The 25,370-nt window shown below is 36.1% G+C and overlaps 1 protein-coding gene across 1 annotated transcript in view; it reads right to left on the bottom strand.

The window, feature by feature from the left end:
* The window catches only part of PREX2 (phosphatidylinositol-3,4,5-trisphosphate dependent Rac exchange factor 2), a 293,374-nt gene that overhangs the window by 227,600 nt on the left and 40,404 nt on the right, over nt 1-25,370 (bottom strand). Inside the window, exons 2-3 of the mRNA XM_017544858.2 lie at nt 1,749-1,820; nt 279-401 (exon numbers count right to left, since the gene is read on the bottom strand). Coding sequence (XP_017400347.1) covers nt 279-401; nt 1,749-1,820 — 195 coding nt within the window. The remainder of the gene's footprint in view (nt 1-278; nt 402-1,748; nt 1,821-25,370) is intronic.

Here is a 25,370-nt window from a genome sequence, read left to right on the forward strand (position 1 = left end):
TGAATATTCATTAGAATTCAAAGCTACAGAGGATGCGAAGAACTAACTTGTCGGGGAAAAGAAAAGGCTGTTTATTCTTCACTGAGTAAAATGGATGATGTGAGGCACTCTCCCCATTTCTGGCTCTAAGTGGGAGATTTCATTGGCCTTGAAAGACCCCAAACTTTTGGTGTCAGATTTTATTTCTAATACTGAATTCACACATACCACTATGCCACAAGCTAAATCTTAAAATTGAGGGGAAAGGAACTTTTAAAGTGAACAGAAATGTATCCTACAAAGTGAAGAAAGCAGATTCCCACTTCTTGTTGAGCATTAGGTTCAGGGTGTAAGCATTCTTCCACAACTTTTAAGAATTCTTTATGTACTGCAAGGATGTCTTCAATGTTTGAGAACAACATCTGTAAATAAACACATGTGTAAGTAAGCTCAGTAGTGAAGCATTTTTTTAAGTCTTATGATCACATAGTATTCTCTCTCTAACCTGAAAATCGCACATCCATGCCTTCCTCCCACCTTGCCAGCAGAGCCTTGATTTTGTCTGGACTTCCCCTCCAGGCCACAGATACAACTCTGGGAACCAAGAGCCCCTGGCTGGCTCTCAGGGCAAGGCCTCAGCGGCCCAATCCAAGCCAGGTATCCCACTGCCTTCTCAAGGCTGGGCTGCATGGAAACCAGCAGAATTGCTGGCAGGCTTTTCTGGGAAGGGTATCTTTGTTCCTAAGAAGGACACACCAGAATGGACATTCCTCTTTTCCCTCCGGAAGATGCCACATGCAGAAGTAAAAGCTGGGACAGCTTGCAGAGTCATTCTGCAGCCACAGGAAGAATCAGCTTGAACACAAAGCTGATAACCTGCTGACAGTGATTTGCTGGAGAGGATCTAGCAACCATGCTGGCCTCTCTGGGTCACAGGTGCTAAACGTACTTCTCTTCTGTCTGGAGTCCTTGATATGTGAGCCAAAGTGTCTTCAATTCAATTTGAGTAAGAGGTTTCTCCAGCTTACAACCAAAAACAAGCTAACTAAAATATTCTCCTGGGAGGAGAATTTGAAAGTTAGGTATTTTACTCATGGGGAAATAGAATCAGAAGAACCTTTAAAAATCCTTAGAAGGTTTTGTATTTCCAGCAAAATAAAACAATAAGTTAGCATCATAAATATCAAGAATACTACCGATAATTTAAATGAATAATCATTATAGTATAATTAATTTTCATTTAGCATCTTTTTTTTTCAAAACTCTTCACAATTTTCCTTCCTTGCAGTTTTAAAGAAATGATTATATGTCTGTTTCTCAATTAAGGATATTATGTGAAATGAACCACTGAAATCTTTCATTCTTTAGTGATCACAGACACTGGAAGTTGCATTTGCCCACACCCTGCCTTCCTGAGCCACTTCTAACAATCCTCTTACATAGCTCAGCTCCCTCCTTCTTGAAGACACTGAGGTTCTTAGCCTCCAATTTATTTTTCTTCCTCTGTTCAAATGTTCCCAAGGCCTTGGTAAAAATAAATAAATAAATAAAAATAAGTATCTCTGACCTCTCTGCCATTCTTGTAACCTCCTGTCTCTTTTCCTGAACCCTAGTTCTCCTTTTTAAAATTATTACCAATACAACTGATGGGCACAGTAATTTATGCTGGAACTACTGATCAACTGAAGGACTGTGAAGTACCATGCCACCGGCAAACTTTATCTCTAGGAAACTTGTGCTCAGGTTGAGGGCCAATTGTACCTCCTCACCTTCACTGTTTCTTCTGTCACATTTTTGTCAACTTTTGATGCTGCACACTGGTTCATTCGGTGTAAGAATGCCTGCATAAAACAAGAGGATATTACAAAAGTTACATTAGGTTAATAAAATGACTAGGTGGTGAGCAGAATTAAACTAACTTTTTTACAAGAAACCAAAGTATAAAAATTCAATTGTTGCTATAATAGTTTTGTTGTAACACAGAAACCCTTGTGCATTGCTGCTTCTATTTGGGAATTATACTTCCTTTACAATGTTGGGGCAGGGCCTGAAATCATCAAGTATTTGTAAATTAAATTTATCAACCAGGATCTCAAAGTTGTGAAGTAAGTGTTTAGAGTCACATGTTTCTTAAACTTCTGAGATTTGCAAAGCGCAAGAAGACAAAAATTTAATGGAAAATTGCATTTCTAATAAAATAACAAAAGGGCCAGAAATTCTGAAGTGATTCTCTTAGAAATTAGAGATAAATAGATAGATCGAAGATACATAGGTTGGTTGATTCATTGATAAAATAGATGATAGATAGATAGATAGATAGATATCCCTGCCAATATTTCCCAGGAAGACACTTCAAGAAGGAATGAAAGAATTTCCTTTCCCTTTCATCCCCACCCCCAGCCTTTTAAGAAGCAAGAATTTAAATTTCTGGGTTCAGGTCCCAGCTCTCCACATCTCTATGGTAGGCAAATAAGCCCTTTAGTAATTCAAAGATTTGGAATCTTCTCAGTGGTCACTAAGTTTTGGCCAATGGCTAAATAAGCTATTATTTTCACACACACAAAGAAAAAGAATAGAATAATTTCTTTACATTGAACTTTGAAAAAGAAAGTTTAGAGGAGAAAAAGGAGAAGAGAATTTCCATCTAGCAAATTTGGTTTATGTCCTCAAGACACAATCCATTATCACCCTCAGGACATGGCAAATAAGAATAATATGGTACATTTAAGAGGGCCACTTGATAACATATCTCAAATTTTTAAATCGGTATTTCCAGCCAGCATGGTGGCTCAGGTCTATAATCCTAGCACTTTGAAAGTCCCAGGCAGGATCCCTTAAGGCCAGGAGTTAGAGGTCAGCCTCGGCAACACAGTGAGACCTCGTCTTTACAAAGATTTTTAAAGTTTGCTTGGCCTGGTGGCATACACCTGAAGTCCTAGTTACTTAGGAGGCTGAAGTGGGAGGTTCACTTGAGCTCAGGAATTTGAGGCTGCACTGAGCCATGATCACACGCACCACTGTACTCCAGCCTGGGTGACAGAGTGAGATCCTATCTCAAAAAATGAAAAGAAAAATAAGTGGGCATTTTCTTGAACCCAGCAATACTACTTCTATGACTTTATTCCAAGAAAAATATTTAAACAAGGGGAATCATTGTATTGATTACCAAAGTGGAAAAACTGGAAGCAATCCAAATGCCCATCACTGAAAGAGTCATTAAACATATTATTATACATTCAAATTAGACTATAGCAAAAGTGCAATCATAAATGGAATGTGATAAAAATATATACACACATGTGTATACAACGGATGTCTATAAAATATTGTCTGGTGAAAAAATTTATTAAGTGGCATACTTGCTGTATACATAAATATATGCAGATGCGTAAGAATATATACATATATACTCATGGATAATATAAGTGTGCATTGATATTGAGAGAAAAGTAGGTGGCATTTACCAACATGCAATGGGTAGAGTTACCTTTAGGTGGTAGGAAGGTGACCTTTGTACACTTGCTAATGTTTGGAATATTTAGCTATAAGCTGTTGTAACTTATATAAAAAGAGAAACAAGATTATTTAAAATAAAACAAATGAACCACAAGATCTCACTCCTAGCATGAACTCAGGACCACATTTATTCCTGATACAATCAATTCATGTTTCAGATTCTGTAACTACAACAACAGATCAGAAGGAATAGCCCCAACTCTTCAACATCAGCTGAAATAAATAAAATGAATATGTATTGGATGTCACTCTAATTTGCTTATTGGAAACATGTGATACAATTTTTGAACTCTTATCTAAAGAATAATGGATGAAAAAAGATTTAGAATTTTCTAACTTTAAGAGTTCATTTTATTAGTATTATTCGGTTTCATTTTTTGTGTTAGTTTTGTTTTTCTTGAATATTTCCACATACTCATAGCAAAAATGTTCTTTATCTCATTCCATTTACTCTTAAAACTACATGGTGGTTTATTTGCCTAGTTTACACAGTTTACATTTCATATTGACCACATAGTAAACAGGTAACCTCTCGTGCAAGCAAAGCTTAAACTTCACCTCTGCATTTATAAACCTTTTCTTCATAAACTGAACTCAATCACATTCTGAAATGGATAAATTGAAGCGAGCAAGTAGTAACAATGAATCAAGATATGAGTTAGAAGGGAACATACAAACTAAGAAAGTAAACCATGTCTTTATCTGACTTTTTATCTTCTTATCCTCCGTGACAATATGGAACTTTTTATTTGACTGTATACGAAAGGAAATCTGGAACTTGTTAGCATTTCTGACCAAGCATTTCTTTTTCCCAAGGTCCTCATTTTATACAACAGTGAAGACAGATTTTAGATGTTTTGCTCAGAACACAAAATCATGAAAATTGTTTGACATTTTTTTAAGAGGTTTAAGTCTTCCTTCTGAAAGCTGGAAGTAAATAGGTAATTTCAAAATCACCCTTTAACAACCAGCATCTATAGTGCCCTTTCAGACTGTGCTAATTGGCACATTTAATCCTGCTTATATCAATCAAGGAAGCAATTAGTAGCCTAGTCACAAAAATACGTGAAGGATTCTATACACTTTGATTGTTGCTGTTTCCTTGTTATTCAGAAGCAAAAGGATTTTTTGTGTCAGTTATTGAGTCTTTTAATATCTGCTCAATTTCTCACCAAAAGATGTTTTACTATTTTTCAGACCAATTATTAATTCAAAATGAACATCACTATCATCTCAGAGCTTAGGTGAAGATAATTTTTCATTATTCCATCCAAATCAAAAAATAAAAATGAAAAACTCCTTTGGCTGGAACTTGACCAAGATGTGAAGATAATTACCACATTGTCATAGCGCATTCTATTTGACCTCAATATAACAGAAAATACATATGAAAGAACAGAGTTCTTCAGGAATTTTCAGGGGAAAGAATTCATCATTTGTCAGCATATGACTGGTACATTACATACAAGGCAAAGAGTTTTGGAGATATTTAATACTTGGGTGACAGGAACACCAAGAGCAAAACTGGGCAGAAGATGAAATAGGAATCAGGACCATTTTTGATATAATTACGATTATGCATAAAGTTACTAAAATTAAAGGTGAAAGTTAGGAAATTTATTGAGATGTCTGCAGTGAAATACAATCCTAAGTGTGTATTTTGCTAATTTCTTAAATGTTTAAATTTTTGTTGCATTTAACTTCTAGCTCATTTCCACAGTCTTCATTGCCAAAAATTCATCTCACAGCTCAGTCTATAAAATAATTTTTTTAACAATATATTTAAGTTCCATTGGCCTAAGGCAATGAGTTAATCTAAAGCAGAGGTCAAAAGCAGTAGAGGTATGTTTTAAAATAGCACAATGTGGTTAAAATATTGATTCAATTGCTAACATTTTTAAAAATAAATGTATTCATATAAAAGTCAATAATTATAGCCTCTCTTCAAACACTTGGAGAAAATTAACACAGGGCCTATCTATCTGAATAATAGTAAGTTGGAGCTGAGGAAGCCATATGTTCCCTTCATTTTGCCACAGTCACCACTATTCCCTATCGCCTGTACAACAAAGCTGAATGTTAATTGCCATGTATTCTAACAGTACTGTTGTTTCTGTTTTTGTTTTTGTTTTAATACAAGGCCCATTTTACTCATTTTTTTTTGACTTAGGAATCTCTGTAGCCATTTCCATTTCCAGCCACAGTCCCAAGGTTTTGTCAAGGTCCTTTTGACTCATAAATTTTTAATACTGATAATTCCAGAGTTGTGTTTCAGTGAAAATGTACACTCCCATGATCAGAGCAAATAATAATAATAATAATAAGCTAAAAAAGAAAATACTTAAAAATAAATCTAAGAAAATTGGTGCATGTTTTACTTAACTCTTAGTTCCCCCAAGGAATCTAAAATTAAGTGAGGCATTTACTCTTAGAAGTGATATATTTTGCTAGAGATACCTCTGGCAGGCATGTATACAGCTAGTTTTCTCAAGGATTGAAATAATTCCATGTTCTTTATTTTAAAATTTTTTTAATGAAGTAATCTTTTGGCAATAAATTCTTATTGGTGTATTCATTCCAAGTATCATTTGGTTCATGAAGATCTTGTGTTCCTTGTATTGTTTTGGGTGACTGATGTCTCTTTCCTGAATGGTCAGGGATACACCAAACCCAAGGGAGAAATCAGTTTCAAAAAGAATGAAGATTAGGAAGTGTATGATGCTTATAGTGGGGTGTTTGGAAGCCTCCAAAATTAACCCACCACCTTCCTCCCCCAGCACACCTAGAAATACCCACTCAAACACATACAGATATAGGATGTTTCCCGGGGGTGGAGTTTAGCTCTGTGGTGAGCATTTATGACAGGCCAAATGCTCTTAAGTCTCAGTTTCCTCATCCATTAAATCAGGTTAATAATCATACACGCCTCACAGAAAAGTGGAGAAAATTACAATTACATGGAGGCAATGTTAGTTGGCACTTTACAAAGCGCTAGCACACAAATACAGCCTAATAAATATTACCTGATATTTCTGCTACTGCGGCGGTTATCACTGTCCACTATTACTACATCCACAGCCATAGTTCCATTACTTCTAATGCGGTTATAATTATTACTAACACTGGAGAGAACAGAACTAAAGAGTAAGTTAGGCCCCTGTCTTCTCATCTCTGCTCCTATATTAACAGTAAACCAATTCAACAGACTCTACCTTCTGAAGAAGTCCTTGATATCAGAACAAGTATTATAATTCAAGGTTTTCTGGCAAAAAATTTTATTTTTTAACTATTGGATCTTCCACAATGTATTGAATCTTTTCTGCTCAGGATCCCAGGCTAGCCCCCAGATGTTTGGTATACATGTCAATCTCTCTATTCATTTATTTATCTTCCACCCATTTCAGAAATTTGGGGATTCACAAAGAGTAGAAGACACAAAAAGTTTATTGAGGATCAAACTCTAAGATGCTAGCAGGAATTGTTGCCTATCTCCTCAATCCTTGAAAGAACTTAGATCATAAGGTATTAATAAAAAATGGAGCAATGCATGTGAAGTTTGGTCAGACCACAGCTTTAATTTCAATGAGATGTCACAAGATCAGGGCATGGACCAGAAGCACACAGGCTAGAAGTAAAATGACAGGCTAATCTGACAAGACCTCTATAGAAAATCCAGGTTCAGAAAAGAAGACTATTCCTCTCGAAGCTGCTTTTTCTGGGTGCTATCAATTCTTTATGGCACCAATGGAACACTTAAATGAAAATGATTTATAAGACTGATTTACAAAATTTAAATAATAATGTATTTATGTATCATAAGTCATCCTATTTGTAAAGAAACTTAATGTCAGATGAAAATAAACTTTTAATGAGGTTCCGAATTATAACAAAGAAATAAAGATAGTTCACATATTCCAAATTTTTCTGGTATCATTTCATACGTAAGTATGTTCCACAGTGTCAGCTGGTGAAAAACATGAAATAAAATGGATTTCTAAATGCAGTTCAGAAGGTTACATGAAGATATTTGTCAACTTTTTTCTTAATGTCTCTGTTAAATTGGCTTATTTTTAATATTATACAAATATTTATACAGAGATGCCAGTAGGCTATTATGTCTCCAATATAATAATACTTCATATCGTGCTGGTCAGGAATTTACATTGATATCAGATCACTTGAACAACACAGCACGATGAAAGAAAAGGCTGAGCGGGAAGTACAAAGTACATTGTATAGATAATATTCTCAAGCACATATTTTTCTCTGGCACAGGAAACTGGTCATTTCCCGAATTTAAAGTGCAGAACACTATTCCTGTTCAAGTCGTTATTCAAGAACGTAGTTCTCATGAAAGGGAAATATAAGCAGTGGGGAAGGAAAAGTATTTAATGCTGGAAAACCCGGAGAAACAAATGAGGATCCCAACCCGAAGATCTGTCTCCAACTGACGGCCACTGCCCTCCTTCATCTTACACTCTGATCTAACTCTCTGTGCAATCCACGAGGTATAAAAGAAAGATTTATACATTGGTATCATAATAAATATTTGTTTCAATTAACATGAATTTATTGTATTCTTTAAACACATTTATTTTGTGTATTAGTCCATTTTCATACTCCTATGAAGACATACCGGAGACTGGGTAATTTATAAAGAAAGATACAAGAACAGAAAATCAAATACCACATGTTCTCACTCATAGGTGGGTGTTGAACAATGAGAACACATGGACACAGGTAGGGGAGCATCACACACTGAGGTCTGTCGGCGGGGGGGACTAGGGAAGGGACAGTGGAGGGTAAGGAGTAGGGGAGGGATTGAAAAAAAGAAAGTTGCCATGGGAACTGAACAGCAAATCAATTAACTGTAAATTTACAGGTTTATATTCAGATTCTCAATTCTAATATGTTTATCTATGTTTATTCTTATGCCAAACCAAATTTAATTAGAAGGTGTTTTTAGTCATGTTGCATATTACCAGTCGTCTTATGTCATGCTAAAATTGGATGTAGTGGGAAAAAAAAAAAGAAATAGAACAATTCCAGAATGCCAGGAGCCCCTCTAATGGCCCTTGCCAATGAATCACTAGACTGGCCAAGGATGGGAACTATTCTGCTCTTACACAATAGCTTTGGAGTGCTATTTCTGAACTTTGTATAAATGAAATATGCTATGTGTCTTTTTCTTATTGATTTGTAAAAGTTCTTTAAATATTCTGAATCCTTTGTATTGAAACTATGTATATATTCATACATATTGAAAAATAGTATCTTCCACTCTGTAGCTTGGCTTGCCTTTTTACTCTCTTAGTAGTGTCACTGGATAAACAGTTTTAATTTTTAATACAGTCCAATTTATCAAATATTTTTCTTTTATACTTAGGCCATGTATATCCTTTTTAAGAAACCTTTGTTCTAAGGTCATGAAGATTTCTTTGTTTTATTTTTAAAGTTTTCTCATTCTTTCTTTAAATTTAGATCTGAAATCCATCTGGAATTGGCGTTTTGTATGGTATGAGGTAGTGGTCAACACTCATGTTTTATATACAGATATTCCAATTAATCAGTACCATTAATTTAAAATACTACCTTTTTTCCCACTTCACTGCAGTCATCTTTTTCATAAAACTGTGAATATTTATGTTTTGGTATGTTACTGAATTTTCAATTTTGTACCATTGGTCTGTTATCTACTGTTGCATCAATGTCACATGCTCCTAATCACTACAGCTTCAAAACAGGTCTTCAGTCTGGTAGAGTAAGTCCTCTGGTTTGTTGTTGTTGTTTCAAGATTGTTTTGACTCTTTTAAGTTATTTCTATTTATAAATAAATCTAGAATCCGTTGTAAATTTCATTGAAAATGATATGGTTTTAATTGTAATCACACTGAATGTATGGCTCAGTTTGGGAAGAATTAATTCATTTATAGTACTAAGTCTTCCAATATATGAACATGATATATTGCTCCATTCATTTAGAACTTTAATTTCCCTTAGTATTGAATTGTGTTTTTTAGTATAAAGTACAAATTTTATTTTCATAACTTACATTAAATTTATTTGCAGATATTTGATGTCTCCTACACTATATAATTTTTTCATGTCAATTTCTAATTATTTGTTGCTGATATGTAGAAGTAGAAATCCATGTTAGCAAATGATCTTTTATCCAGATACCATATTAAATTCAATTGATAATTCTAAAAAAAAAAAATAGGTTTAATGAATTCACAGTCCCAAATGGCAGAGGAGGCCTCACAACCATGGCAAAAGGCAAAGGAGGGGCAAAGGCACATCTTACATGGTGGCAGGCAAGAGAGTATGTGCAGGGGAACTGCCCTTTTTAAAAACATCAGATCTCATGAGACTTATTCACTATCACAAGAACAGTATGGGAAAGACCTGCCCCATGATTCTAACACCTCCTACCATGTCCTTCCCATGACATGGGGGGATTATGTGAGCTACAATTCAAGATGAGGTTTGGGTGGGGACACAGCCAAACCACATCACTTTGTCTCCAACTTTTATACCTCAGAAACTTAGGCACCTACTTTACCTTTTCTTTAAAACTGACTTCTAAAATTGTCCACCATTACCCTTAAAACACATATGACTTAAAAATACATGTCAGTATCCTATGGCCCTTTCTGACTCACCATATTCTTTCCTTCTCTCATGACCAAATATTGTCTTTACCCACAACATATCACCCTTTCTTAGTCTGAAACTTGTTTCCTTTCCCTTTTCATTAGACTCATACTCTATTCCTAAAAGAAATTAGTATAAAGGAACCAAAACGGTTAATGCTGTGCTGATACGGACAAGCATTAACAGATTGATGGCACACGGACAGTCCAGAAAATATCCTGAGTAGGTAGAATTTACATTTGAAACACGTGGCACTTCAAATCAGTGGGGAAAGAATGCGTTGGGAGAACAGTCAGTCCAGTTGTAGTCTCTACCAAAACATGACAGAAATCAGCAACATGAAGTGGTGAAGAGCTTTCCGGAGCTACTCTGCCTGAGTTTGAATCCCAACTTTGCCAACTACTAGATGTGTGACCACACAAGAAACTTTACCTCTCTGGGGCAGAGTTTCCATATTTGTAAGATAAGAGTAATATAGTATCTTTTCCTATAGACTTGCTGTAAGGATTAAACAAATTAATGTATGTAAAGTAATGGGTACGTCAAGGGTAAATGTCTGTGTTTGCTGTTATTACTGTTTTTTTCTATTTCTTATAAACAAATATACTTCTTGAATGCTGTTTTCATTAAATAACAGCAAAATTTTTTAAAGAAGGCCTTCAAAAAGGAGAACCATTCTTTTTTACATCATCCACATAGCAAACTATATCAATGGCATTAATAACCAACTAAGAAAAACAAATATTGTATATGTATAAATATGTAAAACATTTTTAAACTGCTTTTAAGTCACTTATGACTTTTTATTCATAATTTACTTTGTAAAAATTGGTGTAAGTGGTCAAATATCTTTTTCTTATACATTCAAGAAATATGAGAAAAACTAAATAAGCTCAACTGTGAAAATCTGGGATAATAATTATCAATAATCCTTTTTGTGTTTCAAAAATCAACAAAAAATAAAATATGAAATATCATAAATACTTCTACATACTTTATGAATCAAATAGCAGCCAACAAAATGCTACTAATGAGTTCGTTTCTATGGATATTGGCTTGCAGCTCCGTTGGCAGCTGAATATTCATGAGGCAAGTTAGGTGCAAGTAAACAAGGAAACTTTTCTTCCACAGGAAAAAAAAGCCATGATAACTAACAAATATTCTAAGCAGTTTTTTTCTGACCTGGATTGTGAAAAATCACCATCGAAGAAAAATATAGTATCTGTCTTTGTCTACACAGCTTTGTCTATGAGTTTTGTTACATAACCGCAAAGATGCAACAGATTTGTGCAACTACTACAAATTGCCAAATATCCCCTAATATCAATAGTTTTCTTGTTTCACAGGATCTGAATCACCTTAGGTCCTCAAGAAGCAACACTTTGGGGATGTAAATAAAATGGTCCCTAGGCTGGGTGTGATAATTAATCTGGTTTAGGTGCAGAGCTTAAAGCTTGATCTTGTACATAATATATAAAAGGTTATGCTAAAATAAAATCTAATCTGAACTAGGTCCAATATTGGGGGGTGTGGTCTGGACGCCCTAAGAGGCTCAGCAAGTAGACTCTGGACAACAGTGACAGGGTTCACTCTAGGGAGATGGCATATAGTAACTGGTCGCTCGCCTAAAGGGGACCCTGACAGATGCCGCTTGAGGTGGAGTAGAAATAAAAGAGGTTGTGAAGAAAGGTTAGCATCTGACAGAATATAATTGACTTCTTCCAAATGCAGTGGGATTTATGTTTAAGCCCCAGGCCTGATAAAGAACTGGAATAAAAATCAAGAGTGAGGACAGAATCTATTGTATAGAGTGGAGGTACACTGTTGAGACAGGTTATTGGCCTGCATCTCAGTGGAAAAACTAGTGCCTCCCCTCATCCCAGGATACCTAACTTAGGACAGCAAAATTAATTCCAGACTCTGTCTGCTGGGGAAGAGTAGGCTCCTCTTACCCTCCAACTTAGCCAGGCCTGCACCAGGGCAGTGGGGGAGGCTGAGCATAGAAGAGCTTAGGGGACCAGCAAACTGCTAACGAGCTGCTCCCTGCAGGTCAACTGTAAAATTATACATTCTGGTCAAAGAATAATGGCAGGAATTGAATTTCAAAATGCATATTCAACAATATATCCTAAAATCAACTGAGGGTGAGTGTCCGTCTGGGAAACTAATGCATATGTCCTGAAATTATCTGTATAATTTTACCTCTTTTCATTAAACAAAAAGGAATAATATCCTCATTGTATGAGAAAGTCACTGTGAACCCACTCTATACCAGGCTCTGTTCTTAGCACTAGGTAAATAATAATGGAAAGGCCAGTTCCTTGCCCTCAATGAGTATGCATTCTAGGGACTGGATGTGCAAAAGATTAATGAACCACTAAATGGACAATGCAAGTTTGGATGGTGGTAAGTATCATGAAGAAAAATAAAACAGGTGAACGGAAAGGCTTCTTAGAAGAGGCACCACTTCAGGAGAGACTTTAAGGAAGTGAGAGTGTAATGCATGGGAATATCTAGGAACGATCTGTGGACAAATGCATCAACAATTGAAGTGAAGTAGGGGTATGTACAATCCAAAGGAAGGGCAGACTCCATGGCAAAAGGGAGAAAAAGAGCCATTTGAGAAGTGGTTGTTGGACAAGGGCAGGTCATGGAGGATGGCAGTGGAGATTTCATTTTATTCTCAGTGTGATAAGCAGCCATTGAAAGTTTGTAAGCAGAATTGATGTGAAGCTCACTCCAGCTGCTTCATGGAGAACCGGTGATGGAGGAGACCACCTTGGTTTCTACTGAAATAAGGCAAGTAAGAGATGATGGCGCTGTGGGTAAGGTGGTGAGAAGCAGTCAGAATCTGCCAATGTTATGAAGCTATTGCTGTCAGCATTTGTTCAAGGATTGACTGTGAACTGCAAGAGGAAGAGAGAAATAAAAGCTGCCACCTATGTTGTTGGCCTGAGCAACTGCATGAACACCAGTGCCATTTACTGGTATGGGAGAGACCCTGGGCAGGACAGGGTTGAAGAAAACACAGCAATGAATCTCATCAAAGTAACACATAAAGCAGCAGAACAGGTTCAATCAACACAAAAGCAATTTCAATCAACGAGGAATCCCCTCTTATCCAAAGAATGCTTTTCGATTTCTCAAAATTATTTAAAATACTGCTTAATGGAGAGCTGCATAATTATTTCTTCCATTTTCTATTACTTCATTAAAATCTCTCCTTCTGTTCTGCAAGCTGACTTAGAAAAGCCACCAAAAAATATTAAGGAAATAAGGTCATATTGATTTCTTATTATGTTCTATTTAATAAATTAAGAATAAATGAGATGTGGCCATACTTGGTTTATAATTCTTTTTATCCCAATGTGACATAAATAAATGAAAACCTCCCAATGTCAAATGCCCATACCTGAGGGAATGTGGATTCAAACATTAAAAGCATTATATATTTTTAGAGATGACAAATGTTCAAGAAAAGTATTAAAAAGTATTTTGAGCAAGAAATTACTTGCATCAATACTAAGCTTACCTAAAGTATGGAGAATGTTTCCTATCAGTTGACATGGTCCTTTTCAGTGGCAAGAAATACCAACAGTTTTGATTTTTCAACAGAGTCTAAGTCAGTAAGGATGTGCACAGCTGTGATGCCCATTCACTAAATAGTCAATGAAAGCAAACAAGAAAGAATAAACTTGAAATAACTACCCATTGCCAGAAGGTTAGGAAAATCAAGAAAGGCAGAGAGAAAAAAATGAAGGTCACCATTCGAACTTACCTTTTCTATCATACATAGTCACAGCAAAGATGATAAAGTACTCATTTTTTCACCAGCCATACAAATTATCTCACTTTATTCTTCAGTAATCCTGTGAGACTGGGAGTAATCTTGGCTTCATTTTAGTAATGGAGAAACTGAGTCTGAAGGAGATTAAGTAACTTCTTCGAGATGGAACAGTCAGGAAATGAAGGAGCCTGCCTTCATTCCCCTCTTGACTCAGTCTCAGCTCTTACCACCAAGCTGCATATATTCTGCTCGCCCTTCCCCACAGGTGAGTTAAAATAGTCAGGCCAGAAGACCTCCTGTGGAGGCTGAAAGAGAAACTAAATTATACTTGGTTTCTAAATCTGACTTCCAAAGCGTCTATCCCTGCCTTGGAAAATAATGGAAAAGGATGTCACTCTTTTCATATCTTTTAGCAAAGAAATTAAGTCTCTTCTCTTTAAGATTAACTTGGCTGATGGCACTGACTTTTTCCTAACTGAATAGAAATCTCAAAATTTAAGTAATCTTATATTTCTGTAACAGAATATTTCTCCTAGAAGAAAAGTCTCCAGAACTCCTTTTCTCTCTTCCTAATCACAGCAAGTAACTTAAGACGACCGAATTACAGAACACGATACAACTGAGCACCTACTTTCAGTTAACAAGTTCCAGCTGTTACCAGGGCCCAGCTAAAGTCTTCCTGGTTTACAGTACTCACTAGTTCCTCCCAGCAAAGGTGGTCCCAGACTCCCAACCTCCAGTAATCTTTTACTGTCTGAGAAATTTAGTTACTGAAAGAGTCACATTGTTTTAATCAGAAAATACTATACTACGAAACTATTATACAACCCAGGCTCAGCAGCACTCACCTATTGTCATAGCTACTCAGGAGGCTGCGGTGGGAAGACCACTTGAGCTCAGGAATTTGAGACCAGCCTAGGCAACAAAGAGAGACCCTCCCCAACCTTAAAAAACAAATACAAAAATAAAGAAACAATTATACGGAGAAACATGGGGACTTATAAAAGTTTAGGATATAGTTAGAATAAATCCAAAACCCTGAAACAGTCTTCAGAAATCATTTAAAAATAATATACAAATCCAGCAAAAGAAACAATCATTAGAGTGAACTGGCAACCAACAGAATAGGAAAAACAATTTTGCAATCTACCCATCTGACAAAGGGATAATATCCAGAATCTACGAAGAACTAAAACAGATTTACAAGAAAAAAAAAAAACATTCAAAAGTGGACGAAGGATATGAAAAGACACTTTTCAAAAGAAGACATATATGAGGCCAACAAACATGAAAAAATGCTCATCATTACTGGTTATTAGAGAAATGCAAATCAAAACCACATTGAGATACCATCCCATGCCAGTTAGAATGGCGATCATTTTTTTAATGATAGCCATCTCTGGAGACAACAGATGCTGGAGAGGATGTGGAGAAATAGGAACACTTTTACACTGTTGGTGGGAGTGTAAATTAGTTAAACCATTGTAGAACACAGTGTGGCGATTCTTCAAGGATCTAGAAATAGAAATTCCATTTGACCCAGCAATACCACTACAAAGTATAAACCCAAAGGATTATAAATCATTCTATTATAAAGACACATGCACATGTATGTTCATTGCGGCCTGTTTACAATAGCAAAGACCTGGAACCAACCCAAATGCCCATCAATAATAGACTGGACAAAGAAAATGTGGCACATATACACCATGAAATACTACACAGCAACAAAAAATGATGAATTAGTGTCCTTTGTAGGGACATGGATGAATCTGGAAGCCATCATTCTCAACAAGCTGACGCAAGAACAGAAAAGCAAACACCCCATGTTCTCACTCATAGGTGGGTGTTGAACAATGAGAACACATGGACCCAGGGAGGGGAGCATCACACACTAGGGTCTGTTGCAGGGTAGGGGGACTAGGGGAGGGACAGCAGGGGGTGGGGAGGGTGGGGAGGGATAACATGGGGAGAAATGCCAGATGTAGGTGCCGGGGGGATGGAGGCATCAAACCACCTTGCCATGTATGTACCTATGCAACAATCCTGCATGTTCTGTACATGTACCCCAGAACCTAAATTATAATTTTTAAAAACTGTCAAAAAAATAAAAATTTAAAAAAGTACAAATCAATAAAAAGTAGGATAAAAATCTCCTTTGAAACTGACCAATGAAGTTAATGATAAAAGTTAACTATAATTATGATAGTAGGCACCCATCCTCCAGAGAGCTTTCTGTCCCCTGTACAATGTTGAAATGTGAGTTCTTCAAAGAGCACACCCTCCCTACTATCACAGCTCCCAAGTTCATGATTCAAACAGCCATATAGCTTGATTTAACCAGTCTTCAAACTACAATATCTATACTTTTTTGAAGCAACTGGATCGAAAAACTCTGTTTTCCATCATGCAGTTGGCATTATAATTTTAAATGCATTAATGACATTTCCCGAATCTCTTAAATTTAGGAAAAACCACACACATTTTGCAGAACATTTTTAAAGGAAATGCTGCTCTTAAAAATGAATTAAAAAGCAAATAAAATGAATTTGGATGATGTAAAAACCAATCTAAGAATATCATCTGAATTTCATAAGTTCCCATATTACAAAAACATTACCAATAAGTTCACATACTACAAACAGTACCCTGAATGCTTCCATTAGGACAAAGAACTACATGGACAATCATATAAGAATATTAGTATCTTCTGGTCAGTCACAGTGGCTCACACCTGTAATCCCAGCACTTTGGGAGGCCAAGGCAGGAGTATCACTTGAGGTCAGGAGTTTGAGACCAGCCTGGCCAACATGGCAAAACATTGTCCCTACTAAAAATACAAAAATTAGCCAAGTGTATTGGCACACACCTCTAATCCCAGCTACTTGGGAGGCTGGGGCATGAGAATCAATTGAACCCAGGAGATGCAGGTTGCAGTGGGCCAAGATCATGCCACTGCATTCCAGCCTAGGTGGCAGAGTGAGGCTCCACCTCAAAAAAAAAAAAAAGATAAAATTATTATTTATTCATGCACTTTCTTTTTTAAAATGTTTATTTTGCATTCAAGGGTTCATACGCAGGTTTGTTACATAAGGAAACGTGTTACAGAATTTGTTGTACAGATATTTCATCACCCAGATACTGAGCCTAGTACCCAATAGTTATTTTTTACTACTCTCCTCCCTCCTCCCACCCTCCAACCTCAAGTAGACCTCAGTGTCTGTTCTTCCCCTCTTTGCGTCCTTGTATTCTCATCATTTAGCTCCTACTTGAAAGTGAGAACAGGCAGTATTTGGTTTTCTGTTCCTGCATTAGTTTGCTAAGTAAAATAGCCTTCAGTTCCATCCGTGTTCATGAAAAGGATATGATCTCCTTCTTTATGGCTGTATAGTATTCTGTGGTATGTATGTACCGCATTTTCTTTATCCAGTCTACCACTGATGGTCATTTAGGTTGATTCTATGTCTTTGCTATTGTGAATAGTGCTGCAGTGAACATACATGTGCATGCATCTTTACAGTAGAATGCGTTATATTCCTTTGGATATATACCCAGTAATGAGATTGCTGGGTTAAACAGCAGTCCTGTTTTTAGCTCTTTGAGGAACTGCCACACCGCTTTTCACAAGGGTGGAACTAATTCGCACTCCCACAAACAGTGTGTAAGTGTTCTCTTTTCTCTGCAATCACAACAGCATCTGTTATCTTTGACTTTTTAATAATAGCCATTCTGAGTGGAGTAAGATGGTACCTCCATGGTGTTTTTGACTTGCATTTCTCTAATGATCAGTAATGTTGAGCTTTTTTTCAAATACTTGTTGCTGTATGTATGTCTTCATTTGAAAAGCATCTGTTCATGTCATTTGCCCACTTTTTAATGTGTTTTTTCATTTTTATTGTAAATGTAAGTTTCTTATAGATGCTGGATATTAGACCTTCGCCAGATGCATAGTTTACAAATATTTTCTCCCATTGGGTAGGTTGTCTGTTTACTCTGTTGATAATTTCTTTGGCTGTGAAACTCTTGTTTAATTAGATCCTTTTTGTCAGTTTTTGCTTTTGTTGTGATTGATTTTAGCATCTTCTTTCTGAAATATTTGTCAATTCCTATATCCAGAATGGTATTGCTAAGTTGTCCTCCAAGGCTTCCATAGTTTTGGATTTTACATTTAAGCCTTTAATCCATCTTGAGTTAATTTTTGTATATGGTGTAAGGAAGGGGCCTAGTTTCAATCTTCTGCAGATGGCTAGTCAGTTGTCCCAGCACCATTTATTGAAGAGGGAGTCTTCCCCATTGCTTGTTTTTGTCAGCTTTGTCAAAGATCACATGGTTATAGATATGTAGACTTATTTCTGGGCTCTTTATTGTGTTTCATTGTTCTGTGTGTCTGTTTTTGTACCAGTACCATCCTGTTTTGATTATGTAGCCCTGTAATACAATTTGAAGTTAGGAACTGTGATGCATCCAGCTTTGTTCTTTTTGCTTAGTGTTACCTTGGCTAGTCAAGCTTGTTTTTGGTTCCATGTAAATTTTACAATCGTTTTTTCTAGTTCTGTGAACAATGTCATTGGTATTTTAAAAGGAATAACATTGAATTTGTAAATTGCTTTAGGCAGTATGGCCATTTTAACAATATTGATTCTTCCTATCCATGAGCATGGAATGTTTTTCCATTTGTTTGTGTCATCTCTGATTTCTTTGAGCAGTGGTTTGTAATTCCCATTGTAGAGATCTTTCACCTTCCTGGCTAGTTGTATATCTAGATTCGTTTGTTTTATGGTAACTATGAATGGAATTGCATTCCTGATTTGGCGCTCTCTCGCCTGTTGTTGATATGTAAGAATGTTAATAATTTTTGCACGTGAATTTTGTACTCTGAGACTTTGCTAAAATTGTTTATCAGCTTCAGGATCTTTGGGGCTAAGACAATAAGATTTTATAAATATAGGATCATGTCATCTGCAAATAGGAATACTTTGAGTTCCTCTCTTGCTATTTAAATGCGCTTTAATTCTTTCTCTTGCCTAATTGCCCTGAACAGTACTTCCAATACTATGTTGAATAGGAGTGGTGAGAGAGGGCTTCCTATTCTTGGGCCGGTTTTCAAGGCAAATACTTCCAGCTTTTGCACACTCAGCATAATGTTCGCTGTGGGTTTGTCATAGGTGGCTCTTATTATTTTGGAGTATGTTCCTTCAATATCTAATTTATTGAGAGTTTTCAACATGAAGGGGTTTGCATTTTATCAAAAGCCTTTTCTGCATCTATTGAGATAATCATGCGGTTTTTCTCTTTAGTTGTCTTTTATGTGATGAATCACATTTATTGATTTGTGTATGTTGAACCAATCTTGCATCCCATGGATAAAGCCTACTTGATCATGGCGGATATGCTTTTTGATGTACTGCTGGATTCAGTTTGTAAGTATTTTGTTGAGGATTTTTGCATCAATGTTCATCAAAAGTGCCAATGCCTGAATTTTTCTTTTTTTGTTGTGTGTCTGCCAGGTTTTGGTCAGGATGATGCTGGCATCATAGAATGAGTTGTGGAAAAATATCTCCTCCTCAATTTTTTGGAATAGTTTCAGTAGAAATGCTACCAGCTCTTCTTTGTACATCTAGTAGAATTTGGCTATGAATCTATCTAGTTCTGGGCTCTTTTTTTTTTTTTTTTGGTTGGTTGACTATTATGATTCAATTTTGGAGCTCATTATTGGTCTGTTCAGGGATTCAATTTCTTCATAGTTCAGTCTTGGGATAATGGGTGTGTCCAAGAATGTATCCATCTCTTCTAGTTTTTCTAGTTTGTATTCACAGTAGTCACTGATGATTGTTTGTATTTTTCTAGGTCAGAGATAAAATCCTGTTGTATCTAATTCTGTTTATTTGGATCTTCTCTCTTTTCTTCTTTATTAATCTACCCAGCAGCCTATCTATCTTACTAATTTTTACAAAAATCCAGCTCCTGGGCTTGGTGATCTTTTGAATGGTTTTTGTATCTCAATCTCCTTCAGTTTGGCTCTGATTTTTCCTCCATGCACCTTAAGTGAATATTTGTAAAAGTTTTACCCAGAACTTATATATTTCAATTGAGATGTAGAAAATTGCAAGAGACAGTTGCTCCCACTCTAACAAGCAAAACAAGCTACATAAGTTACAAAATCACTCTCTTTCAGAAAGCTAGTGATACAAAGAAACCTAAAGGAAATAAATTCCAGAAAGTGTCAAGCCCTTCAAAAGTGAAAAAAGGACCTATGGCTCTTCTCTTACCTGCTGCAGTAGCTGCAGGAGGAGTATGAATTCACCACAGATCAGAACACAGAGAAATCCGCTAAGTTTTCAGGAACTTAAAAAATTTTTTTTTTTGTTATTTTAAAGTCAGAGTCTCACTCTGTCGCCCACATTGGAGTACAATGGTGTGATCAAGGCTCACTGCACCCTCAAACTCCTGGGCTCAAGAAACCTTCCCACCTTCTCAGCCTCCTGAGTAGTTAGTACTACAGGTACGCACCACCACACCTGGCTATTTTTTGTTTTTCTCTAGAGGCAGTGTCTCACCATGTTGCTCAGGCTGGTCTGGAATGCCTCACCTTAAGTGATCCTCCTGCCTTGGCCTCCCAAAGTGTTGGGATTACAGGCATGAGTCAACATACCTGGATTCAGAAATTTTTAGAGGCTGCATATGCTTGTACTAGACACAAGCCAAGTTCACATGCACCAGCCACTAAGACTTCACCAAGTCCTGAGGCATGCTGAAGGTTGAAGAGAGGGCAGGAGTAATAAGAAAGGTCCCCCATGGGGCACACAGAACTTTCCCAAGTATAAGTCAGGACCCACTAAAAACTGGAGGCCAGGCAGAGAAGCTTAGAGGCATCCTTCTGAGACCTTCCAGGGTTCAGGGTGGCAGGATAGAAAGAGAACTCCCGAGGTATAGGAAGCCAGGATGGCACTAAGAAAACTCCCCAGCAATCCGAAAATTCAGCAACACAGCTGCAAACCCAGTGAGATTTCTCACAGTTTGACAACTAGGCTATAAAATATAGAAAAGGTTTCCTGATCCTCAGCAGTACTCCAATCCCAAGGTAAGTCCTGCTCCTTCATTCAAACATTTGAAGCTTGTGGTAAACAAATAAATAAAAGGTAAAACTTTTTTAAAATACCATGATAAAAATCTTAAAATAATAATATTATTATTTATAATAGCATCTAAATGGAGCACTACCATGTTCCTAGATTGAAAAGCTCAGTATTTTTAAGATATCAGAAAGAAATGATAGAAAAATATATCATGATCTTGGGAGAAGCAAATATTTTGTAAGCCAATATATATTTTAAGATATTGAGAACTGATATCAATTAAGATATCTCAAAATACTGAGAACAGATATCTTAAAAATATTGAGCTTTTGGAAATTGACTATAGATTCACCACAAACCCCATCAAAATATCAGTTCTATATTCTTTTGAAGAAACTGACAAGCTGTTTCTAAATTTTATAGAGAAATATAAAAGATCAGGAATGACCAAAACAGTCTTGGGGAAAAAAAGGAAAGTTAGAAAATGTATATTCCCTGATTTCAAGACTTGTTATAAAGGTACAGTAATCAAAACAAGTAGAATAAGGATAAAATTGACAAAAACAGTAGCCCCTCTTTGTCCCTAGTATAATTGTTCTATTTTCTTAGTTATTGTTATTAGTCTCCAACTGTACCTAACTTATAAATTAAACAATCATAGTATGTACGAACGGGGGAGAAAACAGCATCTTGAGTTCAGTAGTATCTGCAGTTTCAGGAATCTGCTGGGGGTCTTGGAATGTTTCCCTCATAGTTAAAGGGGGACTACCCTAAAGCTAATAAACAGAACAGAGAGAAACAGACTCAAAACATGAGGGTTAATTGATTTTTTACTATTAGCTTGTTGCAAAAGTAACTGCAGTTTTTGACAACAAAAGTAATGGCAAAAACTACAATTACTTTTGAATCAACCTAATAAGATGCCAATTGAATTCAGCAGAGAAGGAAATGCCATTTTAACTATGTTGCCAGAACTATCTATCCATATGGAGAGAATAAAACAAAACCTCAACTCCTATTTCACTCCTTACAGAAAAATTAATGCTAGTTTTATCAATAGACCTACATGTATAAGGTGGAAATAGAGAACTTCTAGAAAGAAATAATAGAAAAATATATCATGATCTTGGGAAAGGCAAATATTTTTAAGACAAAAAGATATACTAACCATAAAAGAAAAAAAAAGTAAAATATTTTATCAAAATTGAAGACTTTTGTCCCCATCAAAGATACAATTAAGGAAATAAACAGGTGAGTCAAAGCCTGAGAAGCAATGTCTGCAGTACATATACCTGACAAAGGGCCCTTGTGTCAAATACATAAAGAACACATATAAATCAATACTAAGGCTGGGCGTGGTGGCTCATGCCTATAATCATGGCATTTTGGAAGACCACGGCAGAAGGATCACTTGAAGCCAGGAATTTGTGACAAACTTGGGCAACATAGTGAGACTACCTCTATACAAAAGAAAAAAAAAATTAGCCAGGCATGGTGGTGCATGATTGTAATCCCAGCTACTCAGGAGGCTGAGATGGAAGGATCACTTGAACCTGGGAGGTTGAGGGCTCAGTGAGCTGTGATCATGCCACTGCAGTTCGGCATGGGTGACAGAGCAAGACCCTGTCTCCAAAAAATTTTTTTTTAAATTACCCAATTTTTTCAAATGGATAAAAACTTGGACATAACGGAGATAAAGAAATGTCTGTTGTTACATAAAAGGGTACTTAGAGCTGCAGTTATCAGGAAAATACAAATTAGAATAGAAAACTATTAACTAAATACCATGAACTAAAATTATAAATTTATAATGACAATACCAAGTATTGGTGAGGATGAGAAACAGCTGGAACCCTTATGCATTGCTGGAGAGAATGTTAAATTTCAAGCACAGCCACTTTGAAAAATAGTTTCTCATAAAGCTAAACATACATTTGCCATATGACCCAACTATCCCACACCTTGGAATTTGACCAAGAAAAATCGAAGCATATGTCAACCCAAAGACTCATGTTGGAACATTCATGGCAGCTTCATTCATAACAGATAAAAACTGGAAACAACCTAAGTGATTATCAAGCAGTGAATGGATAAACAAATTGCGTTCTCATTAGGAGCCATAAACACAATGGGCATATCAATGTTTTTTCCATAAATACCATCCATTAAGATATATTTTCAGTTAAAAATGATGAAGTAAATATTTATATATCTAATGAAACAACACAATAGTTTTTCACTCACATTGACAATATGAAAGTTTTCAATGTAAATATAGTTTTTTCAAAATAAAGTTTGAGATGGTGTGGTATCTTGATTAATGAAGCACACTAAAAGGATGAACTAATTCTGTCTCTCTGTTGGGCAAAGAAAACTATTTTCAAATAACAGCTTACATAATCAAGTACATATATCTGGCTTTATTTAGGACTATAAATGACAATTTAAAAATAAGTTAAAGTGTCTATCAATTATCCTCAAAACAGTAATTGATGTCATAGGCTGTTTGTGATAACATACTAGTGAAAATAAAAAATTGAAACTAGTGATAAAAACATATAAGAAAATCCTATTATCACACACAAAAAATGTAATCATGAAAACTCATGTGATTCTATTCTGTGGCTTTATAATAACTCTAAAATGTATACTTTCATTATTCATAGAACAGTTATTATTTACCATTATTTATGAAGAGCAATGAATATAAAGGTACACCAAGTAGTCTTAAAAAGGAAAAGGAAAGTAGAGAGCGATACAGTGGAAGAGAGAAAAAGGAAGAAAATAGGAAAGAAAAGGGGGATAAAAGAATAAAAGGAAATAGAATTTCTCTCCTAAAAATGCTTAAAATTTGCTTTTAGAATAGAAATACACATGTGCTGAATTATATTAACACCATATAGAACTCCTTAGCATAAAATGTCTTATAGGATCTAACCCCTGCCTCCTCTCCAGGTATATTTCTAGCATTTCATATTCCCCTGGATTTTATACTGTCTGGCATATAGAACTAGGTCAATAAATATGTGTTAACTCATTGCCTGAACCTCATAGTGAAGTCATTCTGAAAATTTAGTCAGGAAAGCTGATTATTTATAAAATTCTTGAGGACGAGGTCAAATATATTTCTCTGATTCTCCCATGGAATCTAGCACAGGACTAGGTTCATAACATAATATATAGATGCTTAATAAGGCATGCTTTATTCTTAGGATATAACTTTCTTTTCTCCACTGTTCTTTTGTGAATACACTTTTTCCAACAATTGTTTACTATTATGTGAGAATAAATCATCATCAGCTATAAAATTGTCTTCAAGTACAAGGAAGATATTTAAGATTTAAGAAAACCAAATAGTTGACATCAAAGGGTGTAATCATTGAAAGAACAATCTCTCCTCTGTTCTCTATCCCCAAAGTTAGAATACATAGTAACAATGCAATATTAAGGTGACTCCAACTGAGGTTTCATTATACTGTCCATGTCAGTGTGAAATGCCTGTCAAATGCGAACAAGATGGCTCTTGGGCTGGACTAACATAGGCTGTCTCCTCTCAAGTGTTAGCTGTGATCTCAGCCAGCCTATCAGCTGATGACCCGTGGGACATGTTTCTGAGAGTAAGTTTAGCCTATGACTTTGGTCCAGAACAAAACATATACTGGCTTCCATTAGATATATGCTTTAACCAGTGGGATCTCCCAGGACCAGATAACAGTAGACAAGTAATAATCATTTTAAAGTTACATATAATTAGGATGTATTACTCCTGTGGAATTTACTTTTTAAAATATTATCTCAGCTATTTATCTTCCTATAGCTGCTCCGATTACTGACTCCAATCACTTCTCCTTTCAGTTATCAGTGTTATTGATGATGAGAACTTCATCTGCCTGTTCACAAACGTTCAATCCATCCTTCAAATCCTAGATCAAAGCCGACTTTCTCTATGAAGATTTCTTCCAATCCTTTGGCTCATATATGTTTTTCCTAATTAGACTGCCAATAGAACGTATTGGACAAAATGCTTATTTGGCATTCGATATTTATATTTGGCAGGTATCCCACAGTGATTGGCTCTGGAAAAAAATGCTCAATAAATAGTTAATGGACTGAAGTACTAGGTAAGGTTAGGTGCTGTGGCTCACACCTGTAATCCTAGCACTTTGGGAGGCTGAGGCAGGTAGATCATTTGAGGTCAAGAGTTCGATACCAGCCTGGTGAACAGGGTGAAACCCCATCTCTACTAAAAATACAAAAATTAGCCAGGCAGTAGCAGCAGGTGCCTATAATCCCAGCTACTTAGGAGGCTGAGGCAGGAGAATTGCTTGAGCCTGGGAGGCAGGGGTTGCTGTGAGCTG

Source organism: Cebus imitator, unplaced genomic scaffold, assembly GCF_001604975.1.
Source record: "Cebus imitator isolate Cc_AM_T3 unplaced genomic scaffold, Cebus_imitator-1.0 Scaffold9, whole genome shotgun sequence".
In the NCBI taxonomy this organism is placed as follows: Eukaryota; Metazoa; Chordata; class Mammalia; order Primates; family Cebidae; genus Cebus; species Cebus imitator.